Raw genomic sequence first — 23,579 nt, forward strand, 5'->3', positions numbered from 1 at the left:
GTTAACGCAATTAAAAGGGAGGTAATCGCTAAATGGGAATAGATTGTGCATATTTGTCGCATTACCGTGAGTAATGTGTTATAATATTGGTTAGTTACAAGTATCCATGCACTTATGTATTTAGATTAAAAAGTTAATGGTCTCAAAAAGTATAATTGAGTGAAATCACTCATTGCGATTTACCGTTAAATAAATGGCACGATCTGACATAGCTGGGTTTGGTTAGAAGTTAAACAAAGAAGAAAGTAGTCAATCTCTGTATATTTAAGAAATAAGAATTAATATCACGTAGTCGTAGCTTGAGTGATATAATTATACGCATCAGATGACAAACTATGAAGAGCAAATCACTAAATTTGATAAATTATTTCGATTCTAACACGTTACGAAGGACTTTAAAGTATATCCTTGACAATATCCGTCAAATGCTTGTGTTTGCCTATTTTCTATTTTGTGTTGATATCTTTTCCTGTGCGAGTGACGTAATAATCTTGACGTCAGGAAAATGTATTGATATATAAATATACACAATAATCAGCTAGGAAAATGAATTCGATTGTGTTAGAATCTGCGATAAACAACGGTTGACACGCGGACCGGTAAGACAGAATATGAAGTCCATTATGACGTCAAATGGTGGCATGACGTCCAGTTTATTACTACTTGGATAAATGAAGCTCAGCAAAATTTCAATAAAAAAAAAGGCCGTCGAGTGTTTTTTTTTCACCTGATTTGTCACAATTCAGAGCTCAGATACAAAGGAATTGAACCAAAATGTTTTTAATAGATCTATATCTAATAAAAATGCGATATTTGTAACAGCTTGATTTATATAAAGACATTCGTGTGATATTTTAAGTGAAATGTTTCTATAAATCTAACAAAGTTGTTTTACTCTTAGTAACGGCATGATGTGTGTGTAAAGATATACTCAAATGACCAGTACTAAGTCGCGATTTATTTCTAACGTTAATCAAACTGTATTTATATCTGACATATGAATAATTAGATTGAAAGAAAATTGACATCAGAACATAATTCAATCATACAAAGCATGAAAGTCTTACAGAGTTGCTACTGGTCTATCATCTTAAAGGTCTATGGACATAGTGCAAAATTAACATCAGCTATATATTCGTGTTTTAAATGTTTAGGGGTGCGTATTCCGAACGCATCAATGTAGTACATACCAAAATGGGAACTGCTAATTTGCTTTTTATATCATATAAGCATATTTTTTTATTTGTCTTTCTTTAACATTGTTTAAACTGATTCAGTATTGCATTTCTTTAACTGTTTTTATAGATAAACCTTTCGACTTACGGCATATATTTATACTAGCGTGCATCATCATGAAAGTGTTTTATGACTAATGTCTATATAAGAAAAAAGAATGGCGACACGACGTCTGTAAGCAATCGTACATCCAAACGTTCTGATATTCGTAGCCCCGTTTTGGAAAGCCAATTAATTTTTGTAGAACTATTTATTTTATTTCATTTCATCAACTGCAATCTTTTAGAGAACTAAAATGGAGAAAAATGGAAACTTCACAGGCCGCTCAACACGACAAAACGAAAATGTTGCAGGCTCGGTTTGATTGAGCCTGTTCATGGACGGTAGTGAAAATGCATGCTGCCGTCCACGCCCTTTAGCCCCGGGTTGAGCAGAATTTAACATTTACACATGCTAAAAGTACAAAAAAAAAACAATTTAGAGACATCCGCAGATGTATTCAAACGGCGGTGAACATGGAACCTTCAATGATACACGTGGTAAGGTGTGTAATTCCATGAAGAGCAGCGTTTGTCCCCAGATAAAATAATGGGTTTGCCCCAAACGAGGAAACAATGGACAGAACTAAACAAACTGGAATTTAGGAAGGGGATCTGAGGTTATGGAGCCTGCGTATCACAGGAACTGTCAAAAGACAAAATTAAAAAGCAGGCACCATATCCAAGGTGTGATTATACAATACCCAAGACTAAGAAAGCAGGAGTATTGGAACCACCCAGACCGAAATGCTCATGTTCAGAAACTAAACAGTACCAATAACACGATATAAAAGTCGTAAGTTGTGTAAATGTGCTTATGTTCATCTTATATTCCCTTTCATTAAGAAATAGACTGTGGTTTAGTGTTTTGCATCTGGGTATGAAACATATGGACGTGTTTTGCTTCCAGAAGGCGATAGTCTTCACACGCGCTTGTACGATGGTGATGTGTATCTTATAACTACTACTTGAAATATTCAGTCTAATTTTACATATTTTGGGGGTTACACTTCTCGGGAACCCTACAACAAATGTATCAATGTGGTATCACAATGCAGTTTTCCCATTGGTCACATCCGGTAACACACACAGTTACCATACCGCAATTGTTCCACCTTTAAACCACCTTTAAAGTCATAGCAATGGTACATAGGTTTATCGTTTATAATGCAGAAGCAATTTTAACATATACTAATGAGGTAGCCTGTCCGAAATGTAATGTACTTTGTTGACTTAGAAACATATGTAAAAGTGCATTTATAAATATTTTGTGTACAGTCATACGACAGACTAGCACAGTATATCATCTCACTGGTGAAATGCAGTTTGGTATAAATATGTTAGACCAAAGTCGCCACACTGTAAGAGAAAACATTAAGCAATCATACCTTTTTTCCCATTTATTTATAAAATAATGTATCTCTGACAGGTATAACACCCCAAACATTAAATTTAGTAAGGATATCGTTTAAAACATGCGCAAATGTTCAGTTTTATTCATCAGTTAAATGTATATTTGGATGAGTACCCCCCTCTCTTATCCCTCCTACCCGCCCCCATCCCACAACATACACAAACACATCTTCTATCCGGATAGTTTATCTTATCGGGATCAACTTGAGATAATTCGTGCAAAACATTATCTCACATGCCACTTTTAAAAATGGAGTTCTAAACGTTCTAAACAAATGTTTTAAACGACTACAATAAACAATAAAATATGAGCTAGATACTTATATATTTTAAGTTTTTTTATTGAGACGCTTCTAAATAGGTTGATGCACTGATGTAAATAAAAGAATTTGATATTGCATGTTTCAATTAGCTGTAATTTTGACATTTTACCAACAACATACTTTTCTAAATGAGTAAAATATGTGCATGTAGTTATTTGAAAGGTATTTAAAAAAGTCTAAGTATGACGCTGGAAAATTTATTAAATGCAAGCTGTCATACAGTTTACAGCTGTTTGCAACATCGCGGTACTAAAACATTTCTCTGACTTATCCCTACAAATATTCTTTAAGGGAATATTTCTTCTTTCAGTTTGATATACGTTTTCTTGCTTTTCAACAATTACAAAGGATCTGGTTTTCTTAGTATTTTATATGCCATCTCTTAGCCTAGCTCTGTTGCGAAATAGTCATGAAATTAACCACTCTACATTGTTCTTCATCATGTTATATCAAGTAATATATCGCTGCAAAATATAGAAAGTATTTAATTCAAATTAAGATCTACGTATGAATAGATTATTACATAAATACGAGGTTTAGTTCGTCTTCACAAGAAAGAAATATACAACATTTAAAATGAGCAAAATATGAGGCATCTCTCCCGTATGTGTGGACAAGTTTAAAATGACCCGAAAAGGCATTTATAGTCGGAAGAATTCTAAAGCGTTATTATCTAATTATGAACACATGTTTCCTCTTTTCTATAACACCATTTTATAAAATTTTTGTCTTTGTTTGAAAACAGGATGTAAAGTTTAAGAAATTTGATACGTCGTTTAAGATAATTGATCCCTGTTCATACAAATTATTCCAAAAGTAACCTTTCTTTGATATTTGTTAAAATAATGTAACTTTGAGAAGCTTTACATAGCCAAATGGTTTTGTCACCAGATCATAAGAAACTTCGAAAAGGGCGATAAAATTTTAAACGTTGCTGAACATGATCAAACATTTTTTACAAATTCAATAGTCCTAAAGATGACGTCATAAAACAGTTTGCCCAGGCTTTCATGGGTGACTGATTCGAGTGTTCCATATCTGGAATTTATCTTCTGGCATTGTTCTTTAAGAAATGTATTACCTTAAGTCTCTACTAAAATGTGCAAGGTTTGGCCATATTTTAGGATTTATAAGCCGGGCTATAAATACAATAGAAATAAGAATGACTACTACGAATCAGAACTGGCCCGTGCCAGCAAACATTATAAACAGACGATGAACACATATATACATATACATAAAACAAATAACGAACGGAAAATACGTGATATGCACTCAAAACGTCCTAAAGACTTTTGGAAATTAATAAATAGTTTTAAAAAAACTGTACAAAACAAAATGCCGACGACAAGCGATTTTTTCGAACATTTTAAGAATGTGAATTCAAATGTGCACTCTACGGAAAGTGACATTGAAAGCCTAGCATATGACTACTGATTCTGAAATTCTAAATTCCCCAATTACCTCCCAAGAAATTAATAAAATGATTTCAAAGTGCAATAATTATAAAGCTGCAACACCGTTCGATAACATCTGTAATGAATATATAAAAAGTGCCAAACATTTAATGTTACCTGTTTATACGTCCTTTTTAACGCTATTTTTGATTCAAGCAATCTGCCTGAAACTTGGCTGATTGGTACAATAAAGCCAATATTTAAAAAGAAGGGTTCTGCCCTTGATCTTTCTAACTATAGCCCGATAACAATCTTAAGTTGTCTGGGAAAACTTTTTACGGCTATTTTAAATGAGCGGGTTAATATTTTTCTTACGCGCAACAATATATTAAATGAAAATCAGGCCGGGTTCCGGTCTAGTTATTCTACATGCGACCACGTTTTTACGTTAAAATATCTTACTGATAAATTGAGACAACAAAAGAAAAAACTTTATTGCTCTTATGTAGATTTTTCTTTAGCCTTCGACCAAGTTTGGCGGGCTGGTCTGTGGAGCAAATTATTGAAAAACGATATAAGTGGGAAATTGTTTACGGTTATCAAAAATATGTACGCAGATATAAAGTCGTGCGTTTCTGCAAATGGTAAAATGTCCCCATTTTTCAAAAGTAATTGTGGGGTTCGTCAAGGGGAAATCTTTCCCCCGACTTTTTTCAATCTATTTAAATGATTTAGAGTCTTATTTGGAAGAAAGAAACCCTGGTATGGAATTACATCAACCGCATATTGACCCAGATATCTACTTGAAAATTTTTGTCCTTCTTTATGCAGATGATAAAGTGATTGTTAGTGATAATCCGATCTCTTTTCAAAATATGTGAGATGATTTTTATAATCATTGTAGTATATGGAAACTTCAGATTAACATGAGCAAAACAAAAGTTATTGTTTTTGGTTCAAATCGTCCTCAAAATTTTTCTTTCACACTAAATGGTGGACCAATAGAAACAGTGAACGAATATAAGTATTAAGGTATATTATTTTCATCTTCGGGCAGTTTTCTTTAAGCTAAAAACAATTAGCTGCACAAGCAAATAAAGCCATGCATATTCTTTATGAAAGGATTTAAAATTTAGACCTTCCTATAGATATTCAACTGAAACTTTTCGATCAAACAGTTCAACCAATTTTGACTTACAACTGTGAATCGTGGGGCTTTGATAATAATGATATAATAGAGAAAGTACACACTGATTTCTTACGAAAAATAACAAAATCAAAGAAAAGTACGCCTATTTATATGCTGTACGGGGAATTAGGTCTCTACACATTTGATATTGTAATCAAAGTTAGAATTGTTAGATATTGGGCCAAAGTATTAAGTAGCAGCAGTCACATTTTAATTCAATGCCTAATGCTATTTTCCATTCATTAAATTTCCAGCCAAATGACTCCGACGATCAATTTTCCCACGCTACTTACTAATTATACAGTAGTATATTTGCAAAATTTGCACGAGGAAAGCAAGCGACTCTTTATTGTATGACCTAATAACCAGATAAAGTTAACTCATCGTTTAAAACTGTGTTGATTTTATAGCACAAGTTCACTATATTTTTCACCATTTTTGATACATCGCGATTTTGTGAACATTTATAAGATTTCTCACTTATATGGAAGTATAACACTGTCCCCCATGTAGATTACCAGATGATTGTATTTACTTGATCTTTTACTGTCATGTTGGTCCTTAGTATATGAGACTGACAGTAATAAACGTAAATGTTGTTGTTGTTGAACAAGTTATTCGGTAAGTGTTTTATTACATAGCACAAGTAATACTTTTTGTGTATGCAGTATGACATTTGCCTAGCAAACCTATGTTGATTTATAGACAATTATTCACTTGCGATTTGTCATCTTATATTTATCAATATAGCTTGATAAAATTTATTACAGTATTAAAAGTAAATATTACACGTGCATTTTAACGGTTCAAGTTTAAAACTTACTCGGTTTAATAGAGAATACAAGCATAAATCACTGATAATAGCTTGTATATTGATTGTTTTGTGTATTATACAAATATTTACGGACAAGTTAATAAGTGTTTTACAACGATAATATTTCAACTTTTGTTTTAAAAGTAGGAAGTTGATTTATCTGTGGAATTATTTATAATACAATCATTTATATAAATATTAAAAACCTCATCAATAGTTTATTGTTTCTTTGGCTTTATCTAATATCTGCAAAGTAAACAGTCACGAAGCCGGAATACAATTATTTGCTTTTTTCATTTCAAGCACTGAATGTCTGATGTGTTGAATCAGCAGGTTAATTTATTCTTTTAAGAATACTTCTTACATTAAAGATATATAAACAGTATGTTCTGCATCTATTTAAGGTCTAACAAACAACTTATATTTTAGGTCGATGTGGAATAGACTATTTCATTCCAGACTGTAGAATAACCGTATTTCATTTCGGAGCATGACGAATGATCCTTTCTCATTTCAAACCATGTGGAATTACCTATTTCTTTTCAGACCATTGGAATTATCTTATTTCATTTCAGACCATGTGGAATCATCGTATTTCAATTCAGACCATGTGGAATCATCGTATTTCATTTCAGACCATGTGGAATTATCATATTGCATTTCAGTGAGTGAGAGAGTGAGTTGGGTTTTACGGCGAATCAACACAAAATGGTCATATATCGCCGAGAAGAAGTCATATTGCAAACGCCAACTGTAAAGCATAAACATTGATGTAAAAATGTAAAGCATACCTAAAAAATGCATGTAAAATGTAAAGAACACTATGAGTAATGTACAACATATCTAAAAACATCCATGTAAAAATGTAAAGCATATCTAAAAACCGTTATGTAAAAATGTATATACGTGTGTGTTAAAATACCAGCCGCCAACATAATAATATTGCAAGATGTAAAAAAAAAAAATTAAAATGAAATGTTAGATTTTTTTATATATTCCTATCTGCTTTAAAAACGATAAAATATTTCCGATTGAAACGTTTTCAAATAACTCTTTCAAAGATTGAACGTCAATATGTACCGCGCTGTGTAGCAAAGTCCACACAGTCGATTAGAATATGTTTAATAGTTAGAGGTGTTTGACATGGTACACATTTGGGTTGATCTTCTTTATTCAAAAGATAAGCGTGAGGAAGAATTGACCTCATGGCCGATATGGCAGAAAATCCATATCAGGGGAGACAACAGCTATATGTTATTGTTAACGGGTGACCGGCATTGCGATGTCGATATCTATTGCTTCCGGGTATCATCACCTGGATGTTTATTTCAATTTCAAGAGGTTTTCCATCATCATAAATTAAACAAGCATAATTAACATGCACTTTAAGTTACAAACTATGTAAAAGAAGAGACTTTTCATAAGAAATTTAAAAAGTCATTTTACCAAAACAATACTTAACGGGCTAGCTGGGGCATTTTTCATAGTACGCAGAAGTATGTGGGGGTCGGGGTATCCTCCTGATATTATTTGTTCAAAACAGATGTTTCGTGGTAAAAACTTTCGAAATATCATTATAATTGGATATATCATTCAAGGGATATGTCTATAAGTAAATTTACGATAGTAAAATGAATTTTACTGTAACTGTAGCTTTGCCTTCATGATTCCGCGCTTTATGTATCACCTGTGCAGTGAAATGACGATGGCGGAGAGCTAGATCATGATTGCAAAGTGCGATACGGTGGCAAACTGCAAATAATCTCGATTTCATGCTTAGTTATCGTGATCTCGTTCGAGGTCACGACGGCGAGTTGCGAGATCGCTAAATTCCGTAATTCACCGTCGTATGTTAGATCACAATGGTGAAGTGCGACTTTGAGAATATTGCGCTATTTTGCGCTTGTGATCTCGCGCTTTGCCGCCATGGATAGTGATCCAATGCTTCCCTCATCACCTGCGCATGATGAAGAAGCACAAAACGCAATATTACGATTTCGAAGCGCAGAATTGCAATTGTGAAGCGCGAAATTCCGAAAAATTCACTATTTCGCACTTCGCCATTGTGATTTCACGCTAGCGAAATAATGTAAACAGTAAATTTCAATTATAACGAACATTGTTTTAATTAATTTTCGGTAAAATGTAATTGAAAATGTCCCTATTTTAGCTCTTATTTGATCTATGAAAACAAACATGGTTGGTAAGGAACATATTTCCATGCCTAAATGTTAAAATATATATACATTGAAATAACACATATTAAGATATAGCGAACAAAAAAAAGTATTTTTTTCAGAAGTTTTATACGAGGCTTTAACATTAGCATTGGGTAGACATTGTAAAAACATATTGATTTGTAAAACAAATATTGAAATCATAGCGTGATAGTTGATATATCTGAACAACATCTAAAACCAAGTATTACACTGAAATCTTGATCTGAATGTAGTTTAAGTCTTCTGAAATATAATATATATAATTTAGTTAGTAATAGGCCATTAAAATATATATTCCACCCATTATAAAAGGAAGAAGATATTTATCTCGATGTGAACTGGATATCACAGTATCCTACAACTTGTGGGGTAATAGCGTAAGATTTAATCGGGCGTAATTATTTGATTTCTATAGGATTTTATTTTCTACAACAATGTGACCACTACATGTTCAGGATTATTACAAAATAAGTAATCAAATAGAACGATAATGAAATAAATTTCAAACATATACAAAAATTGTTGTAAAACTACAAAGACAATTGTTGAATTTAAATGCATGTTAAATCAATTTATTATAAATCAGTTTGCTATACAAATAATTCCTACTGGTAAGGAACATGTAATATATGTTTAACGTTCACATTTTGCATGTCCCATTGAGTTCCCAATACACTTTTTAAAAAACAGAATATGAAGTAAGCAATGATTGTATATGCAGCAATCTCTAATGGATTATATAGACTTCGTATTGAAACGACATAGAATAGCAATTTGGAGTGCGTATGTTTGCCAGATTTTCACTACGCAGCTGCGTATCTGCATAAAGGCAGCTACGCGCCTGCTTAATATGTCGTTTCTTAAATTTTTAGTCACAAAATATCAATAAATAAAACAAATAAATTTTAGAATTGACATTGTGAATACATGTCGGTTTATAATAGTTAATTCTGCTGTTTCTTCTCCGTATGACATGTAGTATGTTATCAAATGTTTCAGACTCCAGGTTAAAATCCTGTTAATGACCTTGTTAGATTTTTACAACCACGTCCATTTTTAAGTCACAAAAATACATAATAAAGTGTGTTTTGGGAAAACGGTTGATTACAAGTTATACTACAAGTTAAAGCATTCCAAAAGTTCCTTCTAGGGCACATCTATATAAATATATAATGATCATCTTGTAAAATTTTGGTTGCAATGTCTGTTATATAGTGCCAAAAATATTAGGTAAGTATTTAAGCTAGTTATTTAATTAAATTGTTAAATCCAACAACAAATTAAATCTGTTACCTCTTTCAGTAGAGTAAATACGGAAATAAGACATTGACTTGGTCAATCTATTATGATTCGATGTGTGAATTCATTGCATAGTTAGAGGGTCACAATGGGGTTACCATGCATTTGAAGGTAACGATAATATTTGGTTGTTTAGGTAAACATTTTCATTTATTTCTATTAAAACGAAGCCAATTCTTGCAAGCCAACTTAACAGTTTTGACAAGGAACGACAATGGCTTACATTTACAATTTCTGGGCCAAAAGCGATCGTTATGTTTTGAGATATTCGCTAACAATTCTTTCAGTTTGAAAAATCGAGCAAAAATCCAAAGTTTTGCGCAAATTGTTTTGTTTATGAACAACCTGTGAAAACTTTTATCATTTGGTTTAACAGATGTGTCCTTTCGTAACACTTGTGTAAAGTTTCCGGGTTCTATGTTATTCCTGAAAAAGTATATTAGCCGTTAAATAGGCATGGCCGAGTTAAAAAGACTAGTCGTCAATCCTTTGAATTTCGTTTGAAGAATTCAGTATCTTTAATGAATCTCAAATGCCCGTTCTTGTTTTAAAAAGTGTTCTCAGTGCGGTGCTTGATAGGTGTATAATCTTATTTGCTCATACATAATTATTTAATTGCTCCTAATGTAAATCTGCCATTTTGTTTTATTCATAAATACCTTTATAACAAATACCAGTTTATTCATGGTCTAAAACTGCAAGTTGTTGATGTATAGTCAAACGATTGAAAACGATTGTTTCAAATCTAAATATTATTAAGCAGAACTTTGGAAAATGTCACATGACTGTTAATCAGTTATTTCTTAACCTGGCAGCCACATGTAGCTTTAATTAACATATAACAAGGCAGATCGGAACTCTTCTTTGCTTGTTTAAGATCTTATACAGTCAGCTATCAAATGAAACCGCATGAAAATGAAAGTTCTACTATACGACACAATATATTTTAAATTTTGTCTATACATCTAGGAATTGCCAGCCTGATACAAAATACTTATTTATAGCTCTGTGTTAGAGGTTTTTTTTGTTATGTTGACATTGCAGGTGGTCATTAATGAATGGGCCTCATTAATAAAAAGGACCGTACATAAGTATATACAAACTGTTTACTGACTGCAAGTTTACACATTTTACACGAATGAAAGATGAAAGAAATCGCAAAAGCACAGACAGACTAAAAAGATACAAAACATACATAAAAGAAGACACAACGGGGCATATAACATGTCTACAAGACAGTTTTTATACTTTTATACAGCTGTATTCTCGATACATAGGAAAATCTTCATATTGTTTTCTAAAATAAACCAGAAGGCCTAGATCTTAGATATTTGACCTGTAACATTGCCTAGTAGACTTCTACAAAATTTGTTCAAATCATGACCTTTGGGATCAAATTGACCTCGTCCCATGGGGTTACTTGATTGTACATAGAAAAATAAACCAGAAGGGCTAGAGCTTAGATATTTGACATGTAGCATTGCCTAGTAGACCTCTACAAAAGTTGTCCAAATCTTGACCCCTTAGGGTCAAATTGACCCAGCCCCAGGGGTTACTTGATGGTACATAGGGAAATCTTCATAAATTTGCTAAAAATAAACCAGAAGGCTTAGATACTTGATATGTAACATTGCCTAGTAGACTTCTACAAACTTTGTTCAAATCATGACCCCCGGGGTAAAGTTGGCCCCGCCCCAGAGGTTACTTGACTGTACATCGGAAAATCTTCCAAAAAAAATCTAAAAATCATCAGTTTGACATTTGAAACATGTAGCTCATATTACTCAGGTTAGCGATCCAGGGTCATCATGACCCTCTTGTTTTGTCCTCATGTGTTGGCTTTGTGTGTGCGCGCATGTATGTGTACGTGTGTGTGTGTGTGTGTGTGTGTGTGTGGTGTGCACGTCTGCGTGCTGTATGTTTCGTTTTGGGGAGGCTGCGTTTTTGGTACGTGGCATTCCCTGCTTGATATTTGTCTTTGTTTTTCATTCAAACACTGTTGTAATTGGCGTGCAATCGTACGCATAATTTTCATATTTTTCGAACGATAACATATAAAAATCGTTAACATATAATGAACAGTCTGTCCCAGGTAACAAACATTTCACAATATTATAAATGTTGATGCTAAAACATGTGACAGATAAAGTAGAACCTTGTGGAACTCCTGTTCTTGATCAAAAGAGTAAGAAAGGGTATCACCAACACGTATTGTAAAACTTCGATCAGATAAAAATTGTGATATAAATTTTGGCAGACGACCTTTTAGTGTCATAAGCTTTTTCTAAATCGGAAAAGACAGACACTAGATGCTCTTTTTTAATATATGCATAATTTTCCGGTCGAACAAGATCATCAGTTGTGCTGAGTTGTTTGCGAAAGCCGCTTTGAAAGTTTGTAATTAATCCTTGCGATTCGAGATTCCAAACTAGTCTAGAATTGATCATACGTTCCGGAGTTTTATATATTTTCATATATATATGTTTACATAAACAGCTAGTAAGGGCTATCGGTCTATAATTTCTTGGGTTCATGCTATTTTTTGTATGGGAATGACAATAGCTTCTCCCCAGGAGTCTAGAAAAATACCAGTTTTCCATGTAATATTATAGATTTCAAGCAGAAGGTCCAATGCCTCTTGTGGTAAGTGTTTTAAAGTTGGTAATGCATTTGGTCTGGACCAGCTGCAGTATCATGACATTTGTCTAGAGAGTCAAGTAACTCTGTGATCGAGAAAGGTTTATAATAATCTTCCTCATTATTTCAATCAAAAATCAAAGGTTTGCTTTCTTTAGTTAATTTAATTAATTTAATGTTTTGGAAACTTTGGTCATAATTATATGATAAAGAGTTTTTTGAAAAGTATTAGCAATGTCCTCTTTGGTAGATGCAGTAGACTGGTCAGATTGTTTAAGATGAGAAACATTTGAAGTTTTTCCTTTTCCGCTTATTTTACGAATCATTTCCCAGACTTTTTAACCGATGACCTAAAATTAAGTTTAGAAACGTATGAATGTCAGGAGTTTTCCTTTGCTTGTTTTATAGTTCTGCGAGCTTTTGCTCTAAAAACCTTAACTGATTGCAGATTGTCTTTTGTCGGTCGAATATTAAATTTTTAACGGCCGCTCTAATTTTTCGAATAGAGGTCTTACAATCATCATTATACCATGGTTTACTTTTTGATTTACCATTTCTTGATGTTTTTGGAATTGACTTGTCTGCAATATCTGATAAAATAACATAAAACCGATCAATAGGAACAAACAATTTGGTGAAATTCTCCAAAGACAAATCATTTTTGCATTAAGACTGATATGCTGCCAGTCAGCTTTAATGAAATAAGAGGAATCATCTGACGTTTGTTGGACAATACTTGATAAGATAATCGGGAAATGATCACTCCCATGTAAGTCATCTAACACCATCCATTCGAAGTCAACATCAGTGTGGACACTTGCATATCATTTCAGATCAGTTTGGACACTTGCGTATCATTTCAATTCAGTTTGGACACATGTGTATCATTTAAGTTCAGTTTGTTAACTGCGTATCATTTCAGTTCAGTTTGAAAACTGAGTATTATTTTAGTTCAGTGCGGAAACTGCGTATCATTTCAGACCAGTTTGGACACTTCCGTATCATTTCAATTCAGTTTGAAAACTGCGTATCATTTCAGTTCAGTTTTAAAACTGCGTATCATTTCAGATCAGTTGGACACTTGCGTATCATTTCAGTTCAGTTTGAAAACTGTGTATCATTTCAGTTCAGTTTAAAAAAAAAAACTGAGTAACATTTCAGTTCAATGCGGAAACTGTGTATCATTTCAGATCAATGAAAACATGGGAGTAGCTTATTTTATTTCTTATTCATTTCTTTTTCAGACTAATAATTACCTGAGAGCCGGGGACCATGCCAGAAACTAAACACCATTGGTTGCCCATTAAAATTGCAGTCTATGTACCTTTGTCTTTCTTTATTACGTAAGATATTTTCTTTTCATCTTTGAAAAAAGAACACACATGAAAAAATATGCACTTTATAATCAATAATCGTGGTTTAACTACATGACTTTTCGGTATCGTTCACGCGGTAAAATTAATTAGATTCAGGTAAAAAGTTAGCCAGTATATTTTCATATACTTGACAGATTAGTGTCAAAGGTAGGAAAACGAAGACTTTTCTGACATATATTAACGTCTGCCACACATTCTCTGTACTATCTCCGAACATTTGGTCCGTGACAAACATTTTTGTTATTTTGTTAAGAGAGAAGTAGACATTTTATAATGAGGAAAGCATTTTTCTTCCTTTCTTCGACGTTTTACATATCATTTAAAACAGTCATGTATAAAACAATTATAAGCAAATTTGCAATTTCGATCTTCCTAAAAGTTTCTTTTTTTATTTCAACCAATCTATTTTATATTGAACCTCTCAGACCACTCGTACTTGGCTGAAAGGGTCTGGACTAAGATTTTGGCTCAGTTACTTTATTCTTTAAAAGAAAAGTATCATTATGATATGAACATAAGAACATGAGATTTTGTTTCTAAACTATCTTTAAAAAAGTGAAATCATGAGGAAATCACGTCCGAGTCGGGAATCGAACTCCGGGCCGCCGTGACAATAAATATGTTACTGCCTTCTTAGAGGAACACGTTCTTATCGATGGTAAAATATCAAGCTTTATGATTAAGGCAGTTCACTTCCGGTACCCCTTACAAATGCTTTTCAATTCTGAATTGAAAAAAAAATAAGAAAAACAACTAATCCTTATGTGATGATGTATTTCTGTAAGTTATAAACCCGTCATGTGATGATGTGTTTCTATAAGTTATAAGCCCGTCATGTGTTAATGTGTTTCTGTAAGTTATAAACCCGTACATTGAAAACTGGAATACCAGGTTAAATATCGTTTTTTAAACTTCCTCTTTCACTTTCAAAATGTGAAAGCAAGTTAATTCAATTGGGGACGATTTTAATCAGATTGAGCAAATATATTACCTAAATCGAGCTATGTTAACGAAAGGTCACGTGGGTTGGCCACCCTGTACTATATCTTAGCAGGAAGGTCTTATATGTATAGTCGTTCCAAATTTTAATAACGGCGGACATCAACTGTTAATGCTTGAATGTTTCCGTATTTATACATCTGGGGACATCATATGCTTACGTAGATGGTAAATGTTTGATTTGTTTCTGTATTTATACAATTGGGGACTTTGTGTGTTAACTTGTCTGATAAATATTATTTATACATCTGGCATCATCATATGTTTACGTACATATGATTAATAATTTGTATTTATACAATAGTGGGCATCGTATGTTAACTTGTATGATTAATGTTATTTATACAACTGGGTATATAATTATGTCTACGTATATGGTGTATGATTAATATTCTATTTGTATTTGTATTTATACAAATGGCGCCATCATATGATCTTTATTTATACAACTGGTGACATATGTTAACGTATAAGCACGCTATGTACCCGGATAGTCTTAACTCTGTTCAGCGACCCTAACTCAGTGCCAACATGGCGGATGTAAAGGCGATACAACTTTGTTTTCTGTGTAATTACGATGTATAAAGGAATGTTTCTGTTGTTATATCTATCTCCATTGATCAAGTGTATATTTATTGCAAAATGTATCATGTTAGATATATCAACCCTTGTTTTTCCAGGTGGAAAAACGACAAACAAGGCCATTTTGTTCAATGAAAACTTTTACAAAAAATCTTTAAAAATACTTATATGCTTTTGATGCCTCGACTATTTTGTTATTTGAAAGCAAAAATATACTGCTTTATAGGCTCGTTTACACTATGTTGTTAACCCACTACATGTTGACACAATACATGTTCAAATGTACTGACAGCGAGAAAAGGGATAAAAACCTAACTTTGAGTTGATAAAAACCGAACTCAATTTACATGAGGAATGGATAAAACCTAACTGACACAAAATTGCGTGACGGATAAACACCTAACTGACAAGTATTCTATAGAAATGAATAAGTTGACATGTACATGGTCTGATTATTGTAAACATTACTTTATAAGCGGTACTGTCTTCAAACTTTGTCATTAATTTTACAAGATGTTATATGTATGCCCACTACAGTCAAATATTTTTTCATAATTTTAATATTATGCAAATAGCAATGTTTGCAAAAATCTGGATAAACATTCAAAAATAACTCAGTATAAAAGTCAAAATTATTATATTATTATATAAGAAATTATTTAATACCACCAATGTTCGAAGTTCTGTTACCCCTAGCCCTCTCTCCCTCCATCACACACACACACACACACACACACGCACGCACACACACACACACACACACACACACACACACACACACACACTGTTTCAGAAGAATTGTGTTTGTTCCAAATCTTGTATATCGTATAGTGTAAGAGAATTTTATAGAGGTGCTAATGGAATATTTTTGATATTGTTTAAATGGGATTAGATTTATGATTAATTATTAAATATGATATTTTTCAGACGGTAAATAGGGAAGAAAAGTGTGTGTGGGGTGGGGGGATGCATGGACTGACAGGGCAGGGGTGTGGGTATCCTTACATTTTTAACTTGTCCACGGATACTCAAAAATCCACTTGTCCATAGTCAAATTTCACTTGCTCTGATTTGTAATATTAAACCTTCACGAAAGTGCAAATAGACTGGAGATCGAGTTCTTTATTTAGGACAATGAAAAGAAAAGCATATCACAGTAACTGTGGTAAAAAATAAGCTGTTGAAATATTTGCCTTTTAACGTTTATAAAAGTCTGAAATCGCGTAAGCAGGGTTCGCGATCTTTTGAGGTCATGCCCGAAACACTGCCCACACAATGGTGCAAAGCCAGATTAATTCAGAGAAAGACTCTTAAAACGTTCCGACTGTTTGTCGGAAAATAGCTTTAAGCCAGTGTTATATGTTTATACTTATCCGACGTTAAATTAATCTTCTTTATATCTAAATCTTCTCTGGTATTTTATCATAGTCACCGAGTTACAGTGTGCGCGAGACCTAGTCAAAGAACCCATTATATTTATCACCCCCATACACTTGAAGCAACACACAATCTAAATGATATGTTTTGTTTTCTTATTTTATACCTGAAAAAGTATGCTTGTCCGCGGACACACAGAATGAAAAATGCACTTGACCGCCGGCAAAAAATCACGAGTCGGATAAGTTGGACATAGGAATCCCACATCCCTGCAGGGATGGGTAGGTCAAAGAACTTCGAGCATCTGCACTCCATAAATAAAGCACAGACGAACAGCTATGTTTTCGTTTGGTTAGGTGTTTATCCATTCTAAGTTCGTATTTATCCAGCACTGTTTCCTATACCACTTAGGAATTATCCGCAAATTTAAACCCACCTGATAATCAATACAATTTTTAAGCTATAAAAATCAATTTCAAACTTTGATACTGTTAAACATTGTCAAAGAGATGTTTATGGAACTAATACAGTTGATAAGTAAGGTCTTACTGCAATTTCTGATACCTTAAAACAGTTAGAAACATAAAACATGTTCATTTTGAAGACTTCTTTGAGTACATTTTAATGAATTCCAGCCACATAATGTGACTTTTCGATTGAAATATTTAGTACAAAAACATGTTATCAATACATGATATTATGACTATCAAACGTTTTACGCTAACATTGCATACTAACATAAAAACATGAAAAAGACAAGGAAATTAACTACATACATCGTCTTTCTGTCAGCCATGTTGGCACTGAGTTAGGGTCGCTGACCAGAGTTAGGATTATTCGGGTACATAGTGTGATAAGGGTAATGGTTAGAACTATTTTTATTGTTTCTACGTTTTATCAATTATGAGAAACGTTATGTACTAATTAATGATATATATATACACTGGAAAAAATAACTATTTTCATATTTAAGATACTCAATAGCCGTTGAGAACAAACATGTTGAGCCCGGCTTCCCATATATCAGTTATACTGGAACCACACCTCCAGAAAGTTGTGTGTTCGGTCAGTTGCTCAACATTGGTGCTGTTTTAGGTAGGTCTAGTGAGTTGTCACGCTTGTTTCTGTCTATCACTAGATGTCACATTCATTTGAGTCTTTCACCAAGTGTCAAATTTATCAGAGTCGAGTCTATAATCAGGTGTCACTCATTTTAGTCTATTATCATGTGACACTTATTTTAGTCTATAACCAGCAGAGGTCTACCAAGGTTCCCCGGATGACGAATCTCTGCTGGATGAGAATGACTACCAGGAATCATACTCATTTCACCCTGTTACCATGTCACTTATTTTAGTCTATCAACTGGCGTCACACTGATCTGTGTCTGTCAAAAATATGACACATTGGTGTCTGTAATAAGGTGTCACATTTATCAGTATTTCCTCTGCAGACCTCGTGCATTTTCTCGATACAAAGCTAATAATCTGTTATTATTTGTTTAATAGTTTTTATTTATTACACCTCCTGTATGAAGACTACACATGTAAATACACATTCAGACCAGAGACATTCGGGACAATTGTTTTGTCAGTAATGATGTTATATATGATAAAAATAGACAGCCCTGGGCCAAAAAGTAAATCCAGTACCCATTTACTATATACTGATAAACTGGTCGGCAGTGCTGCATGTCACCGATATCTTCGTTTCACGCTCTGTCATTTTTCGACCAAAAAAGATATGTCCAAATATCTGCATGCCAACAACACCCTACGCATGTATCTTTAAGTTCACATGTACATTTAGATGATTTTCATGTCATCGCTCTGTTCTGAGAAATAAGTTTATTAAGATTGAAATAAATTGACAATTGCGCTACTGAGAAACGATCGTGGCAATGCGAATATCACGACTATATAATACATTATTATTTCCAGCGGGCGTTATAATTTACACAAGATATCTTCAAGGTCAGTTTCATGTTGAGAGCAACGAGAACAGGAAGAACTTGAAACATTTAAACACTGCCGCTTTCATTACAGGGATCCTTACCATATTTGGTGTAAGCTTAGTCGGGAATTTCCAGGTAAGTCTTAAAAGTGGTCAGTCTCGTTTTAGAAACATTCAAGGCATATTTCAGTATGGGATTTATTATTTGAACAAAAAGGCCAATTCTATACAGTCAGATCCACTAGCGCCAGACCAGAAAGAAAATGCCTCTGTACATGTTATACCCTACACTTAGGTATTCTATAAGAACCATGGTCATGAAGGGGAAAATATACTAACCCGTTTCAATCCCGCATTTCATACCTAAAGCATGCAGTTCGGTAAATGTGTACTATGCATATCAAACAGGTTGTAATTTATCTTCAATTGTGTACGGTCACATTTTTTCAAGACTTCTTATCTTACAAAAACAACGCGTAGTTTATTGTTTTTTCAACGTAACACAAAGAATTTGCTTGACCTTCCCTGGTGAAGTTCCGTTCTTGATTACAAAACTATTCTGATTGGCTGTTGTGAAAATGTATATCAATTGTCATTTTACTACATGTGTTCGCTAGTATGTGAAAATGCAGCGTAAATGTGCAAAATGAATAAAATAAACAGACCAATGGATGATTTCAAATTAAAAATCATATACAAAATGAATTTCATTCATCAATTCATCAGCGTGAATTTGGCAGTACAGCAGTAGCCGCAGTAGGAGCAGTTAACTGTTCATACTGCCAGCAGTTACAGCGTATCACAGTTAACTTCCAGCAGTGACAGCAATTCATCGTGTTTACTAACACCAGTTAACTGCTACCTCTGCCAGTAGTTACAATAGTTAATAAAGCTGTATTACCAGTTAGGTGATGAGAATGGCATAATACAGATGTGTAATAGGCCGTCAAACCTACCCTTCACACAAACATTTGTCTGTATCGTATACTGAAGCGTTCTTAATCCATTTCTGTCTTCAGACTTGTAAACGAAGTCTCGTGCGCGTTCAGTTGTTCTTATTAAATTTAATGTTATTGGATCGCGCAAGTGCAACCCCGAGCAATAAAACAGTATTACTAAGAGCAGTTTCGTCATTTTTCTTACTATTTTACTCTCAGCAGTTAAAAGCTTATAAGAACGTTTACCAGTCTCCTATATATGAACAGTTCATCAGTATGCTTTTATTGAACAGTTGCACAGATTTTTATGTCTGTTATTACTAGTAGTTAACTGGTATATACAAGCAGTTTAAAATTCTTATATAAATTATGTAAGACTAGCAGTCTCAATTATGTTTGTGCCTGTCAGCAGTCAAAAGGTTTATAACAGCAGAATACCAGTTTTCTACGCGTAACTACCAGCGGTTAAATATTTTATAAAAGTGATTTACCAGATTCCTGTCACTGCTAGCTGTAAAATGGTTTATGACAGCAATTAACAAGGTTCTTGTTACAGCCAACAAAAGCAATTAACAAGTTTCGTATATATTTCTGGTGTATTTACTGCTCAAAGAAAGCCACTCCAACCACACTCCGCCCCGTTTTCTTAAAAACAGTTTTCCCGGCAAACACCACCGATCTCGGATCGGGTTCCTCCCAAACAAGAGTTTTCCCGGAATGGCGACCACTCGTGCCTGGTGGCGGACAACCCTCTCTACAACGGCCACCCAGTCCGATCCGCTAATAAAGGTCTGGGGCGGTGATGGGGGCGTCCAAACTGGACAAATTGAAAAATTCCGAAAATGGCCTGAAACCAACTTTGAGACCCGCTCGCGAGTAAACAAGCGTTTTCCCTGAATAGTCACTATGCTGGGCCCACAAAGACCACCACCCTCTACAACGGCCATCCGGTATCAACCCCTGACCAAGGTCCCGTTAGGGACCTCCTATTAACTGCTTGAACGATATTAGGCCACCCCCGACCCACCCCGCCTCACACCTCAACCCGGATTCTTCTCAAACAAGAGTTTTCCCGGAATGGCGGCCACCCGTGCCTGGTGGCGGTCAACCCTCTCTACAACGTTCACCGGTCCGGTCCGCTAATAAAGGTCTGGGGCGGTGATGGGGGCGTCCAAACTGGACAAATTGAAAAAATCCGAAAATGGCCTGAAACCAACTTTGAGACCTGCTCGCGAGTAAACAAGAGTTTTCCCGGAATAGTAACTATGCTGAGCCCCCATAGACCGCCACCCTCTACGACGGCCACCCGGTCTCAACCCTTGATAAAGGTCCCCAGTGACCTCCTATTACCTTCTGCAACGATTTTAGGCCACCCCCGCCTCACACTTCGACCCGGTTCCTCCCAAACAAGAGTTTTCCCGGAATGGCGGCCACCCGTTCCTGGTGGCGGACAATCCTGTCGACAACGTTCACCGGTCCGGTCCGCTAATAAAGGTCTAGGGCGGTGATGGGGGCGTCCAAACTGGACAAATTGAAAAATTCCGAAAATTGCCAGAAACCAACTTTGAGACCTGCTCGCGAGTAAACAAGAGTTTTCCCGAAATAGTCACTATGCTGAGCCCCCATAGACCGCCACCCTCCACAACGGCCACCCGGTCTCAACCCTTGATAAAGGTCCCGTTAGGGACCTCCTATTACCTTCTGCAACGATTTAAGGCCACCCCCGCCTCAAACTTCGACCCGGTTCCTCCCAAACAAGAGTTTTCCCGGAATGGCGGCCACCCGTTCCTGGTGGCGGACAATCCTCTCTACAACGTTTACCGGTCCGATCCGCTAATAAAGGTCTGGGGCAGACATGGGGACCCCAAACTTTTCTCGTTTCCCAATTCTACCTTGTACGAAGGATTTATACATACATCTAGTTTCATTGTAATTGTCTATACAGAGCCAGGTAATCCGATTTTATCAGCAAGCAATTTTTTGTCAATAGAGAGTTTGAGATTTCAACCTTCGCCTTCCCCTTCAACGTATTTTGCGAAGTTAACGTATGACGTTGAAGTTCGATTAAAATTCCTTGAGATTTCAAACTTTAGAATGAACCTACTTCTTTTAATCCGCCCATTCAATTTATCTATAATTATGATCGTTTTTCTCGTGCATTTTGATATCAATTGTCCGAAAGTGCAGGACTTTTACAAGAGGTTTTAGAAATGAAAATTAAATAAAAACATTTCAATCATCGCATGGATATTAGTGCGATTACAAATAAAAAACAAAAAAAAAACACACATTTTATATGAAATGATGTCAGTATACAATGCATGATTGTAAATCATACATGAGAGGAAATAAAAATGATAATCATATCAACGTATTCTATTGTTGATGGTGTTCTTGAAAGATATTACAGTTAATATTTTGTAAACAAAAACATGAGACATCAACTACAACAAATGCTTTTCTCGATATACTTTGAAGTTAAATATATGATATAAAGCAAACACAAAAGGATGTTGACTAGTATTTCATAGTTTTTCTTATTTTTTTTTACTTTGAATTGGTACTTTGTACATCGAATTTCTTAAAAGTCGCGTTTTACTTGTAGACTGTTCCTGTTGAAAATCTAACCTTTTGAAAGATATGTTGATAACATGAGCCAATATACACAATTTATGAATACATTTAACAAGCGATTTGAAACAAATGTAAGATACTCTCGTGATATCATACGTTTTAGCATCATGACACTCAGTTTGACTCTGTATAATGCCAAACTCTCAGACAGCACAATATAATCGTGCCAAGTCACCATGTGTCTAGCGAAACAGTCAAGAACTGTTAGGTGGAGACGAAAATTGTCGCACAAAATAACATGTGGGCATATACTAGTATTTGTTTGAATATACTATTTCATAAGTAAAGCATGTGCAGATCAAGGAATTTTGGTTAGAGGGACACCAACTTTAAGAGGGGGGTCACCCATTCAGGGAGGGGGGGGGTGGGGGGGGGGGGGGGTAGTCACACCGAGTTTCAAGACCGATTTTCTTTGTAAAATGTAAGAATCAAAGGGGGATTGATCCAAATGCCCCTCTGTCATGGTCCGTGCATGTCAAGAATGGAGCTACCCATACGGCTAACAGAAAACCTCTCGCATCATGATATCATAGATCTAAAATTGTCTGATACTTCAAAAAAAAACGTCTTACTAGTATCATTTTATGTTTATAATTAAAACGCAATTGTCTTATTAAGTGCCCAGCAGAAACGGATTGATTCTATTTGGAAGTTAAAATTAAATGTTCCACCAAATGATAATCGCGTGTTATCATTCATTTTTCAAGTAAAATGACTGTCATGCCATGTGCCTCCATCAAGATTTCAGTCTTTGATGCCGTGTATGTGGACAGAGTAGATGTACAAAGACTGAAGTTTTGACTTCCGTGATATCACATCTTCGGACGTTCAAAACTTCACTTCTTACGACAAAAAGGCCCATCTGGTATAATCAATACCGCCTGAGGACACAAATATGCCGTAGAAGTTAAAGTTTGAACAAAATCTCAAAGTTTCTCGAAATCAGTTGATAATTTCATACTTCCAGGTTCAATTCAATGTATTTAGTTAAAATCATTAGCCAAACAAAACTTCAATATTCTTATACTTATTGATAGTGTTTCGCAACAAATTTAGTCCAGTTATACATATGGATAATCGAATAACTTAATAAGCAGAAATCCTGAAACTAAGCTTTTTATTTCACATAGTAATAAAACGAAGTCTTAGGCTTAC

The 23,579-nt window shown here is 34.6% G+C and overlaps 1 protein-coding gene across 3 annotated transcripts in view; it reads left to right on the forward strand.

The window, feature by feature from the left end:
* Positions 1-23,579, forward strand: part of LOC128557823 (DNA damage-regulated autophagy modulator protein 1-like) — a 110,683-nt gene that overhangs the window by 75,236 nt on the left and 11,868 nt on the right. The window contains exons 2-4 of one of the 3 annotated variants that reach the window (XM_053546240.1): positions 13,810-13,908; positions 17,873-17,994; positions 18,840-18,988. The exons of 1 other annotated variant lie outside the window; for it this stretch is intronic. In XM_053546240.1, the coding sequence (XP_053402215.1) occupies positions 13,838-13,908; positions 17,873-17,994; positions 18,840-18,988 (342 nt within the window). In that variant the 5' untranslated portion in view covers positions 13,810-13,837. The remainder of the gene's footprint in view (positions 1-13,809; positions 13,909-17,872; positions 17,995-18,839; positions 18,989-23,579) is intronic. One more of the 3 variants, XM_053546241.1, reaches the window with a different exon arrangement.

The sequence above is a fragment of the Mercenaria mercenaria genome, chromosome 6 (assembly GCF_021730395.1).
Source record: "Mercenaria mercenaria strain notata chromosome 6, MADL_Memer_1, whole genome shotgun sequence".
Taxonomy (NCBI): Eukaryota; Metazoa; Mollusca; class Bivalvia; order Venerida; family Veneridae; genus Mercenaria; species Mercenaria mercenaria.